Source organism: Platichthys flesus, chromosome 19 (assembly GCF_949316205.1).
Source record: "Platichthys flesus chromosome 19, fPlaFle2.1, whole genome shotgun sequence".
NCBI classification, from domain to species: domain Eukaryota; kingdom Metazoa; phylum Chordata; class Actinopteri; order Pleuronectiformes; family Pleuronectidae; genus Platichthys; species Platichthys flesus.
The window spans coordinates 2,632,992-2,655,859 of NC_084963.1; the positions used below are offsets into that span (position 1 = coordinate 2,632,992).

Sequence of the window (22,868 nt, forward strand, 5' to 3'; positions counted from 1 at the left end):
AGCAGCACCCAGGCAGGCTTGAGCTTCACGTCTAGTCTCTCCCCTCGCCCCTCTTCCCTCGCCCCTCGCCTCTCGCCCAGTGTCACCAGGGATCGGCTCCAGTACGGATGAATGTTATTACCATCACCTGCAGAAGATTCCTGCGGTAAAGTCCCCAGAATGCCGCTTTGATTTGTGTCTCTTCCTCCATGCAATCTATTATTTTAAAGATAAATCAGACTTCATCATCAGATACGAAGACCAACTTTAAAAAAGTGAATACAAATCATATGGTGCTTGTTTCTTGTATAATTAACGTTCGATTCCCCGGTGAGAGTTCACAGGTAACGCCAACGTATCGTGAATCATCGGAGCTGCTGCTTGCTATGAACAGTTTTATTCACTGATTTACAACAGAGGTTATGTTGCCTGTACAATGATGCAGGTGCCATAAATTACATCCACGACTGCACAGATCTCAGAGCTGCTGTGTGGCTGTGATCACACAGAGAGAGAGAGAGAGAGAGAGAGAGAGAGAGAGAGAGAGAGAGAGAGAGAGAGAGAGAGAGAGAGAGAGAGAGAGAGAGAGAGAGAGAGAGAGAGAGAGAGAGAGAGAGAGAGAGAGAGAGAGAGAGAGAGAGAGAGAGAGAGAGAGAGAGAGAGAGAGAGAGAGAGAGAGAGAGAGAGAGAGAGAGAGAGAGAGAGAGAGAGAGAGAGAGAGAGAGAGAGAGAGAGAGAGAGAGAGAGAGAGAGAGAGAGAGAGCGCGCGCGCGCGCACGAGCTGGACGGAGCCAGATCTGATTTTCAGAGGCAATTAGAGGAGAAGAAGACGAGGGACTCGATTCCTCACGTCTCAATATGCCAAGAGACGCACTTTGATTTGCATTTAATCTGTCAACAAAGAGACAGAATCCTTTTCTTTTCAGAGGCAGCACCGGAGAGAGGAAGTTTTGTTCCTGGTTCTGTTCTTGACTCTGTAGTTTATATTCCAGAGTTTATTATTGCAGATTTTATATATTTGTATCAAGTTCATAACTGAGTGAATGTGAGTGAAGCTGTGGGAGACGTGTGACTGCACTCTGCCTCCGCCCTGCATGAACAATGCATTATCATCACCCATCAGCAGCATTGATTAAAGCTTTAATCATAGACGTCACTGCCTGCGCTGGTGGTCGGCTAATTGCCCAGAATGCAGCGCTCTCCGACGGCGCCTCTGGTGCGGAGCAGAGACTGATCATGAGAGATGAAGTGCCTGGGACTCCGGACCGGGCCCATCTCCTCTCAAATGGAGATATAACGAGGGAGAGGAGGAGGTGGAGGAGGATGAGGAAGATGGTTGAGGTGAAGACTGCAGGAGATGCAGCAGCACCACCTTTTCTTCTCAGTGCAAGAAAAACACCACGAATAAGTTGTGAGGGAGTTCATGCTCTGGACATATTGAGCGATCTGTCCGGAGTCATTAGAATAACAAAGAAAATCCGGAGGAAGATTAATTCTGCAGCTTTCTCTCTCTTTCCTGCCTCTGTAATTAATAGTGTGGTTTTCAATGGGCCTCACGGGTCATAAAACTGAATCAACGTGTAATTAGAGTCAGAATCTAAGCTCTTTTCATTCGTCAAGTGCAACAGGTCCAACGATAACAATCGGTGCAGGCAAAAATGTTCTAAAGATGTCTGTGTACCCGTTTTATATTTGTATAATATTGTGTACTATTGTGAAATTTACATACATAATTACATACATGCATTTTTTTATAGTGCAACTTTTGAGGTCAATACAGTTTTTATTTTATCTTATTTATGAACATTATGTCAGTCGCTCAGCTTCTAACTATAAATCTTTATCCACATCTTTATTTCCTGCATTGAAACAACCTGAGAGGATTTATTTTGAACAGTATCTGTTTCTTCTTCTCATGCTGCACATCATCGCGCTCTGTCATCATATCAACTAATGCATATTCCGTTTCGACTCCTCAAAGCAGGAACAGCACACGTGTTACACGTATGATGAGGCAGCATCCTGAATATGATTATTATGATCATATTATTGGTTTTTTAACACCTTTGTGACGTCTGTAGTAAAAATACTTTCAACACCAAAGGACACTTATTTGATCAACATGTCTATTGGGCAATAATCCAGAACAAATATCTGTGGTGTTGGACCAGTGAGCGGTATATCCTCAGATATTCTGTGTAGTTGAAGTCGGAGGGGTAGGGGCTTTTCATCAGGCTGTTTAAAGATGTATAGATATTCATCCCCAGGTCACGCCAGCTTTTTCTTGGCTGCACATTTAAAGGTGAACGCTCCCCCCCGACCCCCCGGTCGGAGGATGTGAGCAGCCAAGTGTCAGACGGACGTACAAAACTATTTCCAGTCACTTTTTATAACCCTTTAACTTTACAAACCATGAAGGATTTAGGAAATCAGATATCTGGATTTTATGTTGAATTCAATGTTACACTTCTTTAAGGTTTTCCTTCATTGTGCCTCAGTTGTTAGACACTTTGAATAAAAGCACCAGCGATTAAATGAGAATTAAAGTTATCAGATAATTCAGCTGGAGCCCTCCTTACGTGTTGGGTCAGAGAAACGCTAATTTTCAACATGAAGCTGCTTTATTCAGCTCTTTTAGTGTCCGCTTGTTTTGGAGAGCACTGACGGAATCTAACTTGAAGAGCACACACACGAATGTGAAGCAAATGTCTTGGGTCAAAGTTCACGGGAGGTGGACTCCACGCAAAGCCACGTTTGGATTTTGCCTTAATCGTCTGTTTTCTGCCGTGTTCACCTCACAGCCTTCCACCTCACAGCCTTCCATGTGAAACTGAGATCAACCGATCTGAGCTCACACTGAACTGAGCATCAAGGTTTTCAGACGCTGTCAAAACCTCAAGACACCGAGTATCGACTGAGTTGTCTCATGAAACCAGCCGGAGCAAACAGCTTGTTATCTTTCTCTGGCCCCCGAGGATTCACCGCTCGTCCTCACAGAAGTGTTCATCGCCGTGTGCGTCCCGACGGCTGAGGAGCTGTTAGCATTGATTGATAAATGAAAGGTACGAGCTTCTGAACGTCCTTGGCGTCTGATTGGAATCGGCTTCTGCTCCGAGGGAGAATCTAAGTGACTGTCAGGTTTTTCTTGCTTCAACATATTTAAGGAGAATTAATCGGTCACTTTATTGCTTCCGTGTGTGAAGCAATAATGTGACCGAACTACCTCAGAGCGTTTCTCTACCCAGAGCATTTACTTACATTTCTGGGACTATTTGTTTTAACAGTTTCTGCTCCGTGACTTTCACTCTGCTCCTCTGATCCTCATCTTTCTGTTGAGGTCATATTTTAATAACCCATAACACGTGATGTAAAGATACATGTACGGCTGGTTAGAGAGAAGGATGAATAGAGAGAGGGATGAAGAGATAGATAGAGGGATATATACAAAGTTAGATTCTAGGAATTAATGGATGGATTGATGGACTGATGGGTAGATAGATGGAGGAATTAATGGAGGAATGATGGAAGCAAGAATAGGGAGATTTCTGGAACTGATAAATATATAGACAGATGGATAGATGGAGAGACAGACAGATAGATAGATAGATGGACAGATGGTTGGAAAGATGGACAGATAGGTAGATAGATGGATGGATAGATGGATGAATAGATGGACAGATAGATAGATAGATGGACAGATAGATAGATAGATGGATGGATAGATGGACTGATGGGTAGATAGATGGAGGAATTAATGGAGGAATGATGGAAGCAAGAATAGGGAGATTTCTGGAACTGATAAATATATAGACAGATGGATAGATGGAGAGACAGACAGATAGATAGATAGATGGACAGATGGTTGGAAAGATGGACAGATAGGTAGATAGATGGATGGATAGATGGATGAATAGATGGACAGATAGATAGATAGATGGACAGATAGATAGATAGATGGATGGATAGATGGACTGATGGGTAGATAGATGGAGGAATTAATGGAGGAATGATGGAAGCAAGAATAGGGAGATTTCTGGAACTGATAAATATATAGACAGATGGATAGATGGAGAGACAGACAGATAGATAGATAGATGGACAGATGGTTGGAAAGATGGACAGATAGGTAGATAGATGGATGGATAGATGGATGAATAGATGGACAGATAGATAGATAGATGGACAGATAGATAGATAGATGGATGGATAGATGGACTGATGGGTAGATAGATGGAGGAATTAATGGAGGAATGATGGAAGCAAGAATAGGGAGATTTCTGGAACTGATAAATATATAGACAGATGGATAGATGGAGAGACAGACAGATAGATAGATAGATGGACAGATGGTTGGAAAGATGGACAGATAGGTAGATAGATGGATGGATAGATGGATGAATAGATGGACAGATAGATGATAGAGAGATGGATAAATTGATGGACAGATAGTTAGATAGATGGAGAGATAGATAGATAGATAGATGGACAGATAGATAGATAGATGGACAGATAGATATACAGATGGATAGATGGACAGATAGATGAACAGTTAGACAGATGGATAGATTGATTGACAGATAGATAGTTATATAGATAGACAGATGGACAGATATCAGCAGTCATTCACACGTGTCAGAACGTGTTGATCTCATGTAATTGAGACGAAGTGGCAGACGTCGGTGGGAGCAGGAAACCAGTCGCTCTGTTTGGTTTCAGCTCGGTGACGATGAGGTTCTCTGACACGCCTCAGACAGCTGACCTCCTCCAAGGTGGCATTTAGTATGGATACAGTCATTATACTCTCCCTGCCTCCAGGCTCGGCCCCTCCAGAGAATGAAATTACATATTAAACACCTCTGGTCTTGAACCTGTCAGGGAGCAGAGGAGACTTTAATCTTTGTGTAGTTATTTCTGTTCTCTTGCTCGCCCGGGAGAGGCAGAGCTTTCAACCAGGAACCGTCTTTTTGATCGTGCTCTGATCCCTGATCGTCTTTACACACCTCCACCACCTCCATCCGTCACATGTCCTATCACTGACCCTGGATCTACGAACCCGCGCATGCCACAGTCTCTCCCCGCACCCCCCTCAGGTCCTCGCTCAGCCCCGCCCTCCATGCCTTTCTGTTCCCTCCCCTCCCTGCAGGTGGGCGACCAGATCCTGGAGGTGAACGGCCGCAGCTTCCTGAGCATCCCTCACGACGAGGCCGTCCGGGTCCTGAAGTCCTCGCGGCACCTGATGATGACGGTGAAGGACGTGGGACGCCTGCCGCACGCCAGGACGGTGGTGGGGGAGACCAAGTGGATCGCCAGCTCGCTGATCGGGGAGAGTTCGGCCAACAGCAGCGTCGTAGGGTGAGTTTCATTCAGCCCGGAAATATGCACCAAGTCCTGAAACTCCACATTTCTACTACGTCATATTATAATATGGCTCAAAAGTGTGATGGCCGACATGTTTTACACAAACACATCAGTGAAAAAGATGAATGCAAAAGTGACAACACAACTAAAACATCCACAACACAACCACAAGCCACATAACTTAAACAATGGATGTGGACAACGAGCCGAGTTAATTACTTGAAATGTAGAAATTTACGATGCTCCTTTTATTTCCAACATCCTATATTGCTCACTTTAGTTGTGGTTGTGTTACCGTTGCGTGGCTTTTGTGAATGTGTTGTGGCTGTGTAACTTTTGCTGTTGTTGATTTTTGGGTTAGGGATAGGATTTTGTTGTCACTTTCGTCGTTTCTTTTGGAGTTTTGTTGTTAGGTTGTGGTTTTTGTTGTTGTGTAGCCTTTGCAGTTGTGTTGTGGCTCTAGTGTGTGTTTTCCATCAAGGCTCTTTGTGTGAGACGTCTCGGTCCCAGTACAAAACAGAAGCTTGACCCTTTAATGCAGCTGGAAAAACAAAGACTTCACAGAGATAACGAGTCGAACCTTCAGAACATCATCTTCTCTCTCGTGGAGTAAAGTCGACACCGAGGTCTTTAACCGTCTTTTGTGATCAGATTGTAGACGTGATCCCCAACAACCAAATTAAAGTCGGATGTAAACACTGGACTCATTTTTCTCATCAGCTCAAAAACACCCGAAGGAACAAAAGGACGAGTCACAGCCGGTAATTCTTCTCTGAGTCTCTGAACCGAACAAGGCTTTAAAACCGTCTATTTAACGTTTACATCAACAATCACGTTCTGCAGCATCCAGTAGAAAAGCCCTGTCATGTGAGTGTCATGTTTTATTTATGAAGCAGAGCTGAGAAAGCAAGAAGCAGGTAGAACTGGAGCATGTACCAGAACCGACTCTGTGTCTCTGAAATAACCATTTTCTCTTTTCAGCCTTAAAATCCACTGAGAAAAGAGAATTAGAAACTGAGATGCTCTTGAAAGTCAACAGGGCAGATTGGGTTTGAATCCCTGAACAGGTCTGCATGCTGAGTTCAATGCGTCGTGGTTCACACTCTGGTTTAATTGTATATTTTTCATTATTTGTGGCCCCTGAAGGCAACACTCTGACTTGTAGCATTAACTGGATGGATTTGGATTTAGAGCCTATTAGTTTTCGGGTGTAATTTACATCCGGTGGAGTCGATTCACTCGAGCCGAAATATAGACCCGGGGAAAAAAATGACCCACGTTTTAAAATACCTCCTTATTCACAGGGTGTGTGTGCTGGTGTAAGTCTGTGTCGTGCATTTCAGTGTTTGAGAGTTAAATTAATTAAAAAACATGAAGGAGATTTGAAATCTGAGAGATTCACAGCATCAATCAGCCGGTGATAAGTGAGGAATACGCTCCAAGAGATGAGAAGCCGTCAGTCAAGATATCTCAAATCCCCTTTTCCCTCCCAAGCTTCAGAAAGATCTAAAATATGAATAAGCTGTGGTGTATGAGTGTAAGTAAGCGCAAAATCTAATCCAATCCAAACCTCTTACCTTCAAACTGTGAAGTGGGATGGTCACAGGTCAGACGCAGGTCACATAGAAGCTGTTGTCAGACGTGAACTCTGGTGAATTGAGTCCGGATGTTCTCCGGAGGTTGATTTTCACATACGAGCGAAGCAGCAGGAGATTCTGTGGCTCGGACTCAACAGAGAAGGAAATCCCTGGAGCAATAAGGTCTGAGGAGGGGCAGCAGGCAAAGGCACCAACCGAACATATTCATTCCACTGCAGAGATCAGGTGTCGTCCCTCATCACCAAAATCTGTCTTGACGTCTTCCTCTGCAGCCTCTACTTGTGCAGCATTGAGATATTTGTATTGTTCTTGTTTTGTGGCTCATTCTGACATTATTTTCTACTGGGCTGGCAGGAGAAGCTCCAGAGAAAGTCCGGAGCCTCCTACTCTGACTTTTGCGTTCACACACACATCCCAGTGATTCAGCACATGTCCGAGAGCAGCTATAGAGACACATATTGTTCATGCACAGCAAAACACACAATAGGAATGTTGCTGGAGTTTGTAGGCTGGTCATGTGTTAGCGTATTAACTAGTTAAATACATTTTTCCTTCTCTTTTGTCTCTGCAGGTTCTCGATGGACCAAGGAGCCTCCGCAGCAGGAAAGGTGAGATTAACGACAATAGACACAATCACAATAAATTGAGGTAACTCTACTTGTCTTATTGTCAACGTCCCTGAGTGTTGTTGTGTTGTTGTGTGGACGTCTCGGACACGGGATTCATCAAAGAGCTCATTGATCATTGGCTGGCTTCGGCTCCTTGAATCTGAGAATCGGCTGCTTTTCTCTGCTGAAGGAGAAAATCTGCACTGTAATTATACATCAGTGAACAATGTGCCTCTCAGCTGCTGCTGCTGTGGTTCCAGTTGCTCCTGACCGGACTGTCAACCCTTCAGATATGCTAATGAAGCTGCTGCTGCAGTGATTTGAATGTTGGGGTCTCACACAGCGGTGCATCGGTTTGGTTTGTTCTTCTACTCGTGGGTTGTTTCCATAGGATCGTCTGTGAGTCTCAGGTGTGTGAGCTGACTGCAGAGATCTCTGTTCAACATGACAATCTAAAGCCTCAGAGGAGATGGACTGTACGACCATTACACCGAGTGAGGCCAAGCAGGAGATTCCGGAATTACTGTCTGCCAGTTGTCAGACCACGGCGTAGATTTGTCGCAGAATAATGAAATTGAGCTTTAGTTTGGAGGATTCAAACTGGGAAGGAGCCAAAATGCTCGTGTGGACAGAGATAATGAAGATGTACGAGTATGGAAACCCATCACATCTTCAAAGACCGGCCTGTTCCAGCTGTCACCAGCAAGCGCACACTTCCATTGTCTTCACCGTCGACTTTGACTGTGACTTTGAAGCAGGAGGCAGCGCGATGCAACGAGGACAGAAGAAGAAGGAAGTTGGAAGAGACAGCAGCTGATGGCGAGGGAGACGCGGGGGGGGGGGGGGGGGGTGATGGGAGGAAGGTGAAAGGGAGGAAGGTGAAAGGGAGAGCTGGCTGTTCATTACGGAAGTTGCAACACACTGTAAAGCAGATCAGTGTGAATGAAGATGTAAGTGGGAGGCACTTTGAAAAAGAAGGGAGCACAACTTCATTCAGCCAAAGTCATTTATAGACGTAGGTTTAAACCTGTTGGTTGTGTAGCGCGGCCACTGGCTTGCACAGCGGGGGGGGGCTGTGATTACCTGCACCTCTTTGTCGAAGGTGCCCTTTTCAGACACACAAACTAAGATGGATTGTGTTGGCGGGGGGGGGGGCGACTTCTATCTAATCACAAGCTGGAAGGTAACAGAGTAATTCTGCAGGAATAAACCCAACAGTAAGAATCGTTGCAGAGCTTTTCTCAGCAGGATTTTTGCCAAATCCATCCACTCACAGAGAGAACTACTTTCTTTGTGCCAAACTGACCTAAGGGCTCATTTATCAGAGCCTCCCATCTGTGTGGATGAATTGCGGTTCATTTTAAAGTTTCGTCTACTTGGTCGAGGGCGACGTGCAACTTTTCTACCTTTTTAAAAATCATCTTGAAAATGAATTCTTGGTTCACTGACTTGGGACTTGAGTCTCTGTCCTCAGAGCAAGTTGCATCCATCACTTCACGTCCTGTTTCTGTTTCTGCTTTGACTTTTATTTGTAATCCAGCTGCACCTTGAAGTCCGTCCATGCATTTATTTATAAGGCTGATCCTTGAAGGGTTGTAGGGGGACTTGAGGCGGGGTCCACCCTGGATGTAAGCCAGCGTACTGCAGGGGAAACACACAGAGACTAACAACTATTCACATTCACACCAATGGTCAATCTAGAGAAAGGCTAAAACATGCAAACTCCACACAGTCGGACTCAGACAGAGCTGAGATTCAATACTGCTTGAAGTGAAAGTGAAAAATATAATGACGCCATGCCTCTTCCACTCGACAGCAGAAACTCATTGTGCGACCACAAGAGGGAAAAAGTAGTTATATATAATTTAGAGTCATTTGACTTTAAGATCAATGCCGACATTTTTCTGTTGGGGACAGATTTCATTTAATTCTCCCACTAATGCTCACACTGCGATACGAGTGGGGCTGGTCATCGTGTGCATGAATAATATCCTCTGTGGATTTCTGCAGCACCTTGGACAATCTGCTCGTGTGTGAGGAGATGCCTCCGCTCTCCAGCAGCCGCCACTGGTCAGCCCCGAGAATGGATTACCCGTTGGACACCTTTGTCCTCTCCAGGGATTTGCAGGACACTCGCCTCCCAATCCAGTGTCTTATCCGGTGTGTGTGTGCCCATAAATAATGTAAGTCCAGCTCTTTGTGATGAAATGTGAGAGGAGACACATCACAGCTGTGGCCCAAACTGGATTTAACAATGTACAGAGGCCAAAGACTGAAGATGGTCAGAAATACTGGTCTGATGAAACTTCTCCTCTAAAACATTGTTTTTGTACTTTTTTAAAATCCGTGCAGATTCGGACCCGCAGCATTTTTAAGGGAAATGCTTTGTTTGTTTAGCTTTTCCACTTAATTCCACAGTTCAGTGTGAAATGGAGGTGACGTGACAAAGGTCCGGAGGTCCCAATCACCCCCCCTTTGATGTAGAAGCAACATGACTGGTGTGTGTCTCCAAATGGAATTTGAAATCACCTCCAAAGTCTGTGCATTAAAGCCACACACATGCACACACTCAGCAGGAGGAGTTGCAGATCCACAGATGCACAGATACCACAACATTTGTGATGACTGCAGAGAAACACATGTCTTCTGATGTTCCTGCTGTTTGCTTCTGTCCTCGTTGAGCCGAGGATCAATAACCTTTGTGAGCCGCTGAGACACGTTCACAGAGAATCACTCTCCCGAGCCTCGGCGCTTGTGTTTGTGAGGTTTTCTTTCTTCTCTGCTTTTCAAAGTGGCCAGCGTTTGATTTGTGAGAGTAATCTGAGGGGAGGTTGTTTTTCAAATGAATTTTCTTTTCAGGAAAACAAACCACGAACCTCAGAGGGTCTCTGCAGAACGCCTGTCAGGCTTTCTGTTCTGTTGTTAAAGTCCAGAGAACTTTAATTAACCAGTTTTAAAAGTTTACAAGTGCATTTGCAGCAATTTGGCTGTTTCATTGAAAAAAGCTCTAATTGCTTCTGGGAGGAGGGTATTTATGTATCAGCCATTAACACTGAGAAGGGGAATCAAGCATTACAAAAGAATTCAAGTTGAATATTTAATTAAAAGGGGAAAAAAGTCGAGTTTTAACTTGACTCTGGATTTGATTTCACCTGCTGCTTGAAGTTCTTAGAAACAGAACAGAAATTAAAACACCAAGGAAAAAGGTAATTAAAGGTCATTTTCATATGATTTTTGGAAATGTTGCATCATAGCAAGAAGGTTCTCGGTTTGAATCCCTTTATCTGAGTGGCTTTTCTCCTGGTTCCTCTGACTTCTTCCTAGATTGGGGTTGGTTTGGCTCTAGCTCCCCGGGAAACTCTAAAGAATACGCAGTATAAAAGATGGATGGATAGATGGAAAGATGGATGGATAGATGGATGGATGGTTGGATAGAACACAGGGAGGGCTACTTGCAATCTTGTTGGATAAACCACATACGGCAGAAAATCCGTAAACACGGTTATTCCCTGTCCTCTTCTGTCCATTTGTGGCTGTAACCTATCGTCTCATCCCTTCATTCCTCCGGCTCATGTGGTGCTTATGTTTGCCGACTGTTATTAAAGTGTCAGCTGAACGGATTCACGCTGTGTGTCCATTTCAAACCCTTTGTCCTTCAAGCTGACCTTGATGTTCGATGAAGCCTTTGGATGTAAACTGTGTAGTTTCATGTGTTTCCACATGAGAAGCGTTTGATCTTCGTGGTTGTTGCTGATGTAACTATCGACCCTTGAAGTTCTGAGTGATGTTGTCGAGCCTGAACACGAGTCAGAATCTTGTGTTTGTGCTTCAGTGTTTTAGTTGTGTTACCATGAAGATACCCCCTGATACCACCCACTAAATTGTGTGGTTATTTCTCACTTCCTGCTACACAAAATGCAGAATTCATAAGATCCCTACGTCTTCTGACACGAACATAAGGACTTGAACTGTGTCTCAATTTAGCGGCTGCTTTTAAAAGCGAATCCCTCACAGCTCGAGTGTCCCTGTTAAAAAGTGTTCCTTTTAAAAGCGTCCTCTCTTTCCCCCGAACAACAAAGGCTCTGATCCCCGGATTCATTGCTTTTCATTGACAAACTTTTTTCTTTTAAATGTTCTTAACTCATTCAAACAGCCAAAAGTACCAAGGGCCTTGAAAACTCTCCGGCTGGACGACAGCCTTCAGGACAAGCTGGTACGTAGACCGTCTCTGAACCGGCACGCAGCTATAGTTATCTCACTGTAGAATGTAGCCTGGTCCGACCTCAACCCCTCTGGCACTGCATGAGACGGAATACAGATTTTTAGATGGTGTTTATTAAAAAGAAGACATAACCCTGTTTTGTTGCAGCCATCGCTCATCAGCTTTATCAGAAGAAATCTCTCAGAAACCAAGGTGGAGGAAATAAAGAAATGTGCAAGCTCAGAACGAAGCAGGACATCTAAAGGACGAGCGGGGGGGGGGGGGGGCGTCTAATGTATGATACTGTCCCTGTGTGTGTGTGAGCGAGACACACACACACACACACACAGAAGAAGAAAAGGAGAAACGAGGGGCATCAAGTTGGACATATGTGTAGCAGTAGGGCTTTAGGGCTTGACAGTGGGGGGGGGGAGATAATTCACGCCCCTGCAGCTCCTCCACATGAGACACACAAAGTGGACACACACACCGGGAACCTCACACTGTGTCAATACGTCCTCGCCATTAATATTAATCTCTCTCTGAATGATGTGACTGTGCCGCTTAAACAAGCAGCAGAGGTTTGTGTTCATCTCGTAATTTGTCTGCATCCTCCTGTCATCTCTCGGCCGGCTGGTGCCTGCGGACACACACAAACACTTGCAGGGTTACACAATCACACAATCATGCCCCTCCTCTCTCCCTCCGTCCTGCAATTGCAGCCCGGAAGGCCAAACCCCGACCACTAAGCTAATTAATGAAGCAAAGGTCACACGGTAACTCCCATCATCCATTTGGGCAAAGATCTACAACGAGTGAATGTTGTTTTAAGAGACGACAAATTGTGTTACTGCCCATTACGAAGGTAAATATTGCTTCTGTTTGACAAACACGGTTTATTGCATTACATCGGATTAAACTGAGAAACAAGGTTGAGGCTGCGTTGAAGAAAATGTACAGAGTGTCAGTCAAAGCTGAATGTGTGTGTGTTTGTTGTTTGTGTACACACACGGAGAGATTTTCACCAATCTCGATGGGAAGATTACAGAGCTTTAAGTTTGGGAGCTGCACTTCCTCTGCAGTGATGCGCACTGATGGAACCAAGAAAATTGCAGCAACCATCCAAACACAAACACACACACACATACACACACACACACACACAGAGACACACACCCTTCAGAGTAAACAAAGAGAAGAAGGCACGTCAGCTGTTGCAGAGAGCTGAGGAGCAGTTTAAATACTTTAGAAATACTTTGACAGTGAGTGTGATGACGATTTATGGAGCCTATGAAAGTTGTGTCTCTAAAGAGATGTTGGTTCAAGTCCCCGAGCAGCAGCAGCAGCAGCTTCGTCACTTTAACAAGATGAATGTTTGGTCTCGCTCAGACTTTTCTGAGTCTAAAGCTCCCATGTTGTCATTTCAGTTCATATTTTATTTTGAAAACTGGTAAATTTGGAATTTGGTCCAAACTAGGCCATGGTTAATGTCCTGGTTTCTCCTCCTCCTCTGCAACTCCAGTTTCCAGACGTGATACTGGGGTGGCTGATGGTTTTGTTAGTCTGGGACCAGTTGACTCACCACTATGATGGATTGCGATGAAAAATATGTTTGCACACATTCAATCTTTGTGCAGCAAATCAAATGTTGTGCGGAGGTCAACCTTTTGTGTTTGATAGTGAAATATTGAATTATTAATATCTAAAATGTTTAATTTATGCCCTGCCGTCCTTGACATGTATTCGCTCTATGCAGAAGGAGAAGTGAGTGAACCCAAGCTGATCACACTGTCAGAGATGAGCTCTTGTTTCCTTGAGGAGCAGCTTTGTGTCTGGTGATGTTGGAGTTAACCTTGTGCACAGAGCCAGTGAAGCAGGAAGCATGTCTGTGGTTGGAATGTGTCAGTGGTTCTGAACCACATGACAGAGCTGTTCCTCCTCAGGTCCCAGTATCAACATCTGCCCAGTGAGGTCAAACCCAATCTGTGCTTCAATCCATTTTTTTTACAGCTTCTTTTTCCTCTTGTGATTTTCCACATCCTGTTTTTATATTTTCTGAGAAAAGGGCTTAAGCTGCAGGTCGAGAGCAGGGAGCCGAGAAATAAAAGAGAAACTCCACTCTGGTGAGAAAGATTAGAAACAAACACACAAACACCCTCTGGGCACTTTCTGTGATTACTGTTGTGCACCGGTCTGTTCGGGTGCTTCAGCATTTGTTGATGACTCATTATCTGAATCATTATTAGTGTAGCACGGGACACAAAGCAGAAATACATCACACTTAATAGAACAGGTGGAGAATATGTTTAACTTTAAGACTCTGGCATGTAAACAACATTTTCCCACGACCTTACACCCGGATAAGGTCATATTTGGAATAAGAAATAATCAAATTAACACACGTGGATTGTTCTGGGGCATTATGTAGACATGTAAACGTCTTAATCACGTTATAAAATCCAACTTACGACGTGTAAACAAGTAGAAAACCATAATCTATGCTCTATGCTCTGAAACATGTAAACAGGAAAAGTCAACACATGAAGCAACTCATGTAAACATCACAATTAAATCACCTCTTATTGGAATATTAGAGGAACAATATGTGATTTCACTGGAGGAGCACCAGCAGTGTGTGTGTGTGTGACCCTCAGGGCAGCAGAGGGAAGCAGGTCTGTGTGTTCCAGGAGTGAAAGCTGAGGCTAATGGAAGTGTAAGTCCACACAACACAGGGGAGAAGAGCTTTGTATCTATTGGGAAAACGTCTTCTTAACTTCATCTCAGCTTCTGTTTGGTTAAATCGAGTCAAGCCGGGGCAGAGATGGAGCTCGTGACATTTCCAGGTCCGAACGCAGCCGGGGATTTTGATTTGGCTTTTATCTGATTTGCTCTTTATCGATTGGATGTCGACGGCTGTTGTTTGTCGGTGGCAGGGATAAAAGGGCCAATCAGTTTATCTGGTATTTGAAAACCCCCCCGGCCGCAGGCTGACTCAACATCTGGAATCGGCAACATCGTGGTGCTGCGGTGGAACGGCCTCCGCTCGTCCTCAGGCCTCATCAGCAGGAGGCTGCAGGTGTCCCTCTCCAGTTGAGAGACGACCGATCTCATTAACTCCCCCAAGTGTCAATCTGCCCTCTAATATGACAGGGAGTGCCCGGAGCCCCACACACCCCCCCCCCCCCCCCCCCCACACACGCTCACTCCACGCTCGCTCTTGAATTAAGCAGCCGGGTCACGGGTGCATCGGAGGAACTCTCATGGAAGGAGCTGAGGTGATTAGGATGCGAGCCGGGTAGCACCGCGGTTCACCTTGAGTATTTAACACCTGGAACAAGTACCGTCCATAATGCAGTCGGAAGAGGGCCACGATGAAGAGCTGAGGATGAGGAGAAGGCTCAGAGGGGGGGGCGGGGTGAGGAAGACGACGACGCCGGGGGCCTTCTTCTTCCTCCTGTTTCCTCGTCTGGTGAACGCAGGCAGACACGGAGCCGCCCCCCCGCAGCGGTGTCTTTGAAGCGCTGCCTTTGATTGAGGAGTTAATTAGAGACGAGCGGCGTGCTAACGAGCAGATAAACGAGAGGCAGAGGCGGCGAGAGGAAAGAAAGGATCACATGTGCAGAGAGGAAGTGATAGTGACAGATTCTGAAGAGTCGTGTGTGTGATTTGGCAAAGAAACAAAAAAAAACTCTGACTTGTGTGAAGGGTTTGTGGTGTCGGCACCGCTCGGCTCTAATGATGACGGGTGAAGGTGCAGCAGCAGGAAGGAGCCGGATCATTTATACACCTGGGATAAAAAGACTGATGCTCAGTTCACTGCATGTGGGCGTGATTTAAGATCCTGTTCTGTTTCTTTCAACGTTCCTTTGTCCCCCCCCCCACACACACACACCTCTAGGCCTTTTCTCAAACTGGACACTGCACCTGAATTACTGTTTGTCCAGATGTTCCTCTCGCCAACAAATCTTGGAGCTAACGGGCAATAACAAATTGCTGTTCAATCGGGATTTGGAAATAATTAAATCAAAAGAAAACACAAGAACAACCAACTATATAGAACTTTAATATAGAGAATGAATGTTTGTTGGAGATATAAACATAGATCTGTTAAATAAAAGATGATAAATACAAATATGACTTCAAAAGATCAAATCGGACGTTGTTATCGGCTGATTGATAAATCGGACAGGCTCTGGTAAATATAGAATATTTCAAATCAAATCAAATGAACATGTGAACTTTTATTGGTATTTATCCATCACAACATGTTCCGCTGACTCCTGTATGTTGAAATGACATGTTCGAACCTTCCTCTTCCTCCTGTTATCCATCTCTTCTTCCCCTCTTCATCCTCTTCTGATTTTTAATTCCTCCTTCCCACCATCATCCTCATTTTACCGCTGCTGCAGCTCCTCTCCCTCACCTCCCCTCGACCTCCTCACTCTATTCCTCTCTCCATCACCTCCTAAAAGAAAACCTCATGAATAAGAAATCTGAATCAGCAGTAAAACTCCATTAACGTCTCCATCTCTCCTGTCTTTTTTTTCTTCTCTCCTGCTCTCCCATCTTCTACAGCCCGGGTTTTATAAGGGCGTGGCGGGCTCGCAGGTGACCCTGTCCAGCCTGGTGAACCAGTCCCGGGCCATGCTGGAGGAGCAGGCCCGCCACCTGCTGACGGAGGTGGAGCGGCAGACCATGGTCTACTACGTGGAGGAGTACCGGGACGGGCACATCGGCGCCGAGCAGCTGGTCATGGCGTTGTTCGAGCTCCTCAACACTCACGCCAAAGTAAGAAGTTCCTCCGAGACAGAAAAAGGACGATGAGGGAATTGATTTTTCTCTGCAGGAATCTGTGTGTGTACAGTTTGAATTGATGATTCTCGAGATTCTTTCTGAGATTCGTTCTCTGCCTATTTGTCGATTGCTCACAGTTAGGTTTTGTTTTTGCTTCCGCCTCGGCCACCTGAAAGTGTTTCTCACTGTCTGCTGTAGTTCACCTTATACGAACACAATAAATCCAAAGCTTTTTATTTTCCAATTTGTCAGGAGCACAGCTGCCTCGAACCGGATTTACCGTTCCTGGTTCAGTTCTTTATATTGTTCAGCAGTAGTTTGTCTAAAATCAAAGTTTGGATCACGATCATTTAAATTTAGATCCTTCCATCCTGCTCCGTTTTAATGAGTTAAACCCAAGTTGTTCTTCAAGTCACCATAAAATACAGAACACCCGGTTCTCCAGATTTATCACCAAAGGTCGTAAATAGAACCGTCCCCTCTTCTTCCTTTAACTATCACACTTCTAAAGAGAAAAGAAAAGATATTAAACTGTTCCTCAAACACAAAGGAAGTTTGATGATGAGGTTATAAAGTTTAAACGGCCTCATTTCTCCACCTTGAAGAACAACTGTTATGATCGAGGAAAGTGAGATTCAAACAGAGAACTCTGTCCTGATCGTGGCTCCGGAGTCTCGGACGTTATTTAACTTCAACTTTCTCAGTTACTTGTCAGTTCAGTCGTGATTAAAGTTCAATTTAATCCAGGTTTATAAAGGATCCGTCTCTGAGCCCATCAGCTATCGACGAATTAGCCTCCGGGGCGACGGCCAAGAAGCGATGAGATAAGAAAAGACTTTGTGAATCCCAGAGGAAATCATTGTTCCCGGCTCGCTGCAGGATAAAAGAACAACAGCACATAATAGAGTACAGAGAATACAACAATGGAGTGTTAAGACTCAAATATAAGTGTATATATCCAGTACAGTACTAAGGTATGTTATAATCAATATATATAAATATAAAGTGTATGCAGAGTGAATGAAGAATCAGTGCCTTGTAGAAGTAAAACTAATTAAAATGATATAATAATACTATGATATATTATCATTATTTATCTTATAGGAATTCAGATCAATTTAAATCTTGACCTCCACATGAAGAATGTGTTTATAGAGATAATTGAAGGATAAAACCAACATGTGATTAAAAAGAAAGTATCCCTGGTCAGTTTAGAAAAAGGTCTAAAGAGTTTAAACCTCGACTCCATCCCCCCCCCCCCCCCCCCCCTCAGTTCTCTCTGCTGTCCGAGGTGCGAGGCCTGGTCGCCCCCCAGGACCTGGAGTGCTTCGACGGGATGGTGCTGCGGCGGGAGATCCAGGCCCTGAAGGCGCGGCAGGGCAAAGCCGGGGGGGCGGCGCCGCAGCACGACTCCCTGTCCATGGTGTCCTACCCCGACACCCTGAACTCGTCCTCCGCCAGCTTCATGACCAACACCACCCTCAGCTCTGCACGGGTACGGCCTTTTCATTCATCTCCTCATCATTTGTCTTTACCTCTCGCTCGGGTTCAGATTCATTTTCCCCGCTGCTGCAATCGTTGGAGGTTTTTCTTTCCTGAATGAAGGTGAAGCAACAGTTTAACCTGGCTCCCTTCCTCTCGATTTCTATGCTTTGTTGTCCTCTCCTTCCTTGGTTCTGTGTGTCTGTGTGTGTGTTTGTGTGTGTGTGTGAGAAGGAGAACAAGGCCAGTGTGGTGTGTGTTTTCATGGGTTATAGCAGACTCTGCTGCAGGACAGATCCCTCTCTCTCTCTGTGTGGACTCTTCCTCGGGCTGAACCACGTTACGTTTCACTGCCTTCCTGTTCAGATTGAAAAGGCTGCTGATGTTTGATGGGTTTGTGTTTTTGTGCCACCTCACCTCCCCCCCCAAAAAAACCTCCCCCCCTCGCCTCCCCCTTTGTAGGAAAGACTGCTGTGGCTCATAGATATGATGGAGGTAGGAATCGCTGAGTGCTTTCCAAACACAAACCTGCACACGAGAGCAGAGGGTTGTTAACTGTGGGAAGTTGTGTAACACGTACACACACACACTTTACCTCAGTCCTTGGTTTTCTGTTTTTGCCGTGACTTTGTTTGGAGTGTTTTGTTTTCTCTTTCTTCTCTTTCTTCTTATTTTTACATTGAAAGGAGCAGTTGTTATTTTGCACAAAGTGATGAGTCACTCCTCAGTCTGAGGTGTTAAGAATTCAGAATCCTAACACTTGTTGTGTTGTTACGACCTCTCCCTCGTCCTTTCTCTACGGAAGTATTATTCACCCACACACACAGACACACACCAGATGGGTTCGCATGGACTTCCATTAACTGTGGACAACCAACTAACTTTAAACTTAACATGTCTACACCTTGACACTTAAATATTAACATTATGGGGATTTGTTATTTGACTCCATCATGAAGACAAATCACCACAATGTGACTGTCTGAACTGTTTTACGTCCCCACAACATAACTTATACTCTCACACACACCCACACACACACATGCACACAAACACGTGCATACACACACACGCACACACTCTGATTGCTCACTGTGCAGGGCGGCGTCTGCACGTGTTAAACAGTTGATGAACTCTCCTGATAACTAAACTGTCTGTAATTGCTCCCCGTGCAGCGTCGAGGGGTAATTAATCTGAAGTGATTGTTTTTTTGTTTTCTTCAGCGACAGACTTGAATTCAGGGCAATGTCCCCCCCCCCCCACACACACACACACACACGCACACACACGCACACACACACACACACACACACACACACACAGACACACCTTGTCTCCACCGGTGGGACCGAGCTGCCAAACCCTGCTTTGAACTGAGCTGATGATCCTGAATCGATTTCTCAGCATGTGGGTTTTGAAGACCTGACAGCCGAGTGTGTGTGCGTGTGTGTGTGTGTGTGTGTGTGTGTGAGTGTGAGTGTGTCTTTGTGTATTTGCTTGCCTTACTTTAGGACTTTGAGTCTGATATTGACGTCTTTTCTCATCCGACGTGGACATTGAATATCAACCAGATCTCATTTGGCATTTGTTCTGGGATAAACACACATCTGTGTGCAACATCTGCTCACTGTAATGTCTCTCTGCTTCCTCCCCCTCCTCTGCCTTTCCTCATCGCCCCCCCCCCCCCCCTTCTTCACTTCTCCTCCTCTTCCTCTTCCTCCTCCTCCATGTCTCTCCCTTGCTCCTGTAGAACGACAGCGTGGTAGAGACTAATGGGAAGGATCCTCCGGAGAGTCTGAACACTCTGCTGACCGACGTCTCTCTGGTGAGCTCGGCCGGATAGAGACGACGGGGGAGAGAATTGATGAGGGGGGGGGGGGGGGGGGGACACAGAGAAACTGAGGTTGAGTTTGAACCAGGCAGAGTGAAAACACGTCTATCTTTGTAGGATCAAGGGTTTCTTCATCTGTTTCTCTGCTCGGTGGGAGGAGAGCAGGTCATTAGATGCCACCTCTCTTTTGCACAGTAGGTCACCAAAATTCAGATAGTTCACAAAGCAACAAGCGACATCATAAGATCTCACCGGTTTATTCCGAGCAGCAGCCGGCGAGAGGAAGGTCACTCAGGAAGCTTTTAGTCCACCACCCAAATCATACCTTGTTTTTTTTCCTTTGGTAAAAATGTTCTTTCATGCTCATATTATGTCTCCGCTCATGTTTCCGTGTTTTTTCATCTCACTGTTTGGTTTTGAGTTTCCTGCATTTGAACCTGGGGACGCAGGATTCAGGTGAACGAGCAGATGTTTTAAAAGGTTTTCACAGCTACTGTTGTTATGACTCAAACCGGTGGAGTGGTTCAACGTGTGTGTGATGCAGTCGTGTGGGTGAGAATGAGGAGAAAAACTGGGTTTGAACATCGATTTAAAATGTGCATAGTAAATATGTAAAAACAAGCTAAAAAACAAACGTAAGATCTATAAAATATGTTTGAACTTGCTGGCTCCGGATCCGGACCCGGTCACACGTAAGGGAACGCTCCAGCGGCGAACCCTCGGGTTCACTTTCAATCCGTGAGAGAGAGGAGGAGAATGAAACATTTACTTCCTGTGGGCGAAGTAGATCCAGAGGCTTGAGTTCAGCCTCCGTGAACCCTGACCCTCGATATTTGCTTATGTTTGACCGTGGCCTTGTTTTAAAGGATTATCTTAAATTCACAGAGCAGCTCATTTCTTATAGAAACTGTGTCAATGTGTGAATGTTCTTGTTCGTTATGCAAACAAAGTGATTTCATATTTTCAGCCCCTTGATGCACAGGTTCTCTCTAATGCAGTATATTGTGCCACACCTCTAATCAATGATGATGACTATATCCTCTCACTTCAGGATGATGTTCAGTCCACCGCTGCAGAGTCGCCCCCCTCCTTCAAGCCCCCGCCCCCCCCGGGGGTGCAGAGGCGCCCGAGCAGACGAGATCCGCTCAACAAATGCCCCTCGTCCGAATCCTCCCACTCGGGCTTGTACTTCACGGCCCCGCCCTCCCGCGGCCATAGCAGAGAGTCAGGACACGCCCCCGCCCCGCCCGCACCCCGCCCCCCAAGGGAGGCCGCCAGGGACCCGTCGCAGGAGTACGCCGCCGTCAGAAAGCGAGATCCTTCGCTGCCGTCCAAGAAGGAGCAGGTAGCAGCTGCTCAGTTGTCCATGGTCGCCCGGCACCACCACATTGGCCCTTTTCCCCGGGTGCAGTCCCCCAACAGAGGCACCAAACCCGCCGCCCCTTCCCCTTCTCCTCCACCCCCGCCTCCGCTCCCTGCTCCCCACCCGCCCCCATCTCTGCCCCTCAAACCCCTGTCCATGTCCAAAGCCTCCTCCGCCGCCACTAAACAGCGGTTTGTCACGGTGGAGGTTCACCGGCCCAACGCGGAGCCCGACGTCAACGAGGTGCGGCCGCTGCCACAAGCTCGAGGTGAGGAGGGTGGATCCCAGGAGGTCACGAGTTCAAATCCCACATGTTTCTGCAGCTAATTACATCATGTTCATTAGGTATAAATTCCCAGAGCCCAAGCTGACACCCTAACCATTCTAACATATATCTTTAGTGCAGAAAAGAACCAAACTGAATTTTCTTCACTCGAAAAAAATAACGTATTTCATGAGAACATTTTTGCCAAGAGCAGATTCTTTTCCTCCAGTGAATCCAGCATCAGAATTGATGGTGCGAGTCCCTCGTCACTCAGCTGTTTACTGGAGCGTTACTGGGACAGATAACCAGTTCCTGTACCCGAGGCAGAGCTACATTCTATCAGTGCACCTGCTGACTCAGCTGCAAACCTGGCCACGAGAACATTTATCATCTGTGAACGAGTCTCTGCTTCCAGAAACATTTGTAGTTTATTGGTTGTAAAACCTGGGGATTCAGGTTCAGTCTGATATCATGTTGATCGTCAGTTTCAGTTATAGGTTTGAGTATAAAAACATATTTATAATCTCTCTCAAATAAGTATTTACTGATTTACCTAATTATCCATAACATTGTACAATATGACCCCTAAATGGATAAATCGCAATTACTTTTAAATCCATTTTTTATTACAAATCCAAAAAGCTGCCAGTACCATTTGAGAAAAAGCTTAAACCAGTAAGAAACTAGAGAGCCCATAGCTCGTTGGCGGAGGTAATCAAAGTGTTTACATACAGAGAGACTTTAAGAAACCAGTCCATGTTGGTGGAGCCTCCCTGACGCCATGTCTCCCCCCCCCCTCCCCCCCTAGGTGGAGCCCTGTCTCAGCTGTCAGACAGCGGCCAGACCCTCAGTGAGGACAGTGGCGTGGACATAGCTGAGTCAGCACACCTCAGCAAAGACAGCAGCCCCCATTCCTCACGCACCCGCCTCCCCCGAGACCCCCAGGGAGGCGGGGGGAGCAACCCCTCCAAACCGGTGAGGGGCTGGGAGAGAGGGGGGGGGGGGTATCAGATCAACGGCGGGACATGAAGAACGTTCTCAGTCGACCTCGGTGTCAGTGCACTCTTGTACTTCTGTCTTTGTGAGGACTGATTCGAGCTGGAGACCTTGAGGACAGAGCGAGGACAACAGTTTAGAAAAAGACGTTTGTGAGAAAGTGGAAACATTTCTGGAAATCTAAGACCTCTCTTCGGCAATAGAGGGCATTTGTTAAGAAGAGCGAACGGGTTTGGTAATTGAAGATCTTGTGGGGGATATGAGATTCTGAAAAGTGAGGCCATCTGTTGGGACGAAGACGTGTTATGGAAAGTGTCCACATCGAGTTTGATCGTTCACCGAAGGCCGTTCAGAGGCTGAGGTCGGTTTTAATGTTAAAGATGCTGAGCAGAA

General features: G+C 45.7%; 1 protein-coding gene across 2 annotated transcripts in view; it reads left to right on the forward strand.

Moving 5' to 3' along the window:
• The window catches only part of whrna (whirlin a), an 85,661-nt gene that overhangs the window by 54,137 nt on the left and 8,656 nt on the right, over positions 1-22,868 (forward strand). Inside the window, exons 4-10 of one of the 2 annotated variants that reach the window (XM_062413022.1) lie at positions 5,123-5,331; positions 7,507-7,543; positions 16,320-16,532; positions 17,812-18,033; positions 19,771-19,845; positions 20,903-21,482; positions 22,288-22,454. In XM_062413022.1, the coding sequence (XP_062269006.1) occupies positions 5,123-5,331; positions 7,507-7,543; positions 16,320-16,532; positions 17,812-18,033; positions 19,771-19,845; positions 20,903-21,482; positions 22,288-22,454 (1,503 nt within the window). The remainder of the gene's footprint in view (positions 1-5,122; positions 5,332-7,506; positions 7,544-16,319; positions 16,533-17,811; positions 18,034-19,770; positions 19,846-20,902; positions 21,483-22,287; positions 22,455-22,868) is intronic. The other variant, XM_062413023.1, reaches the window with a different exon arrangement.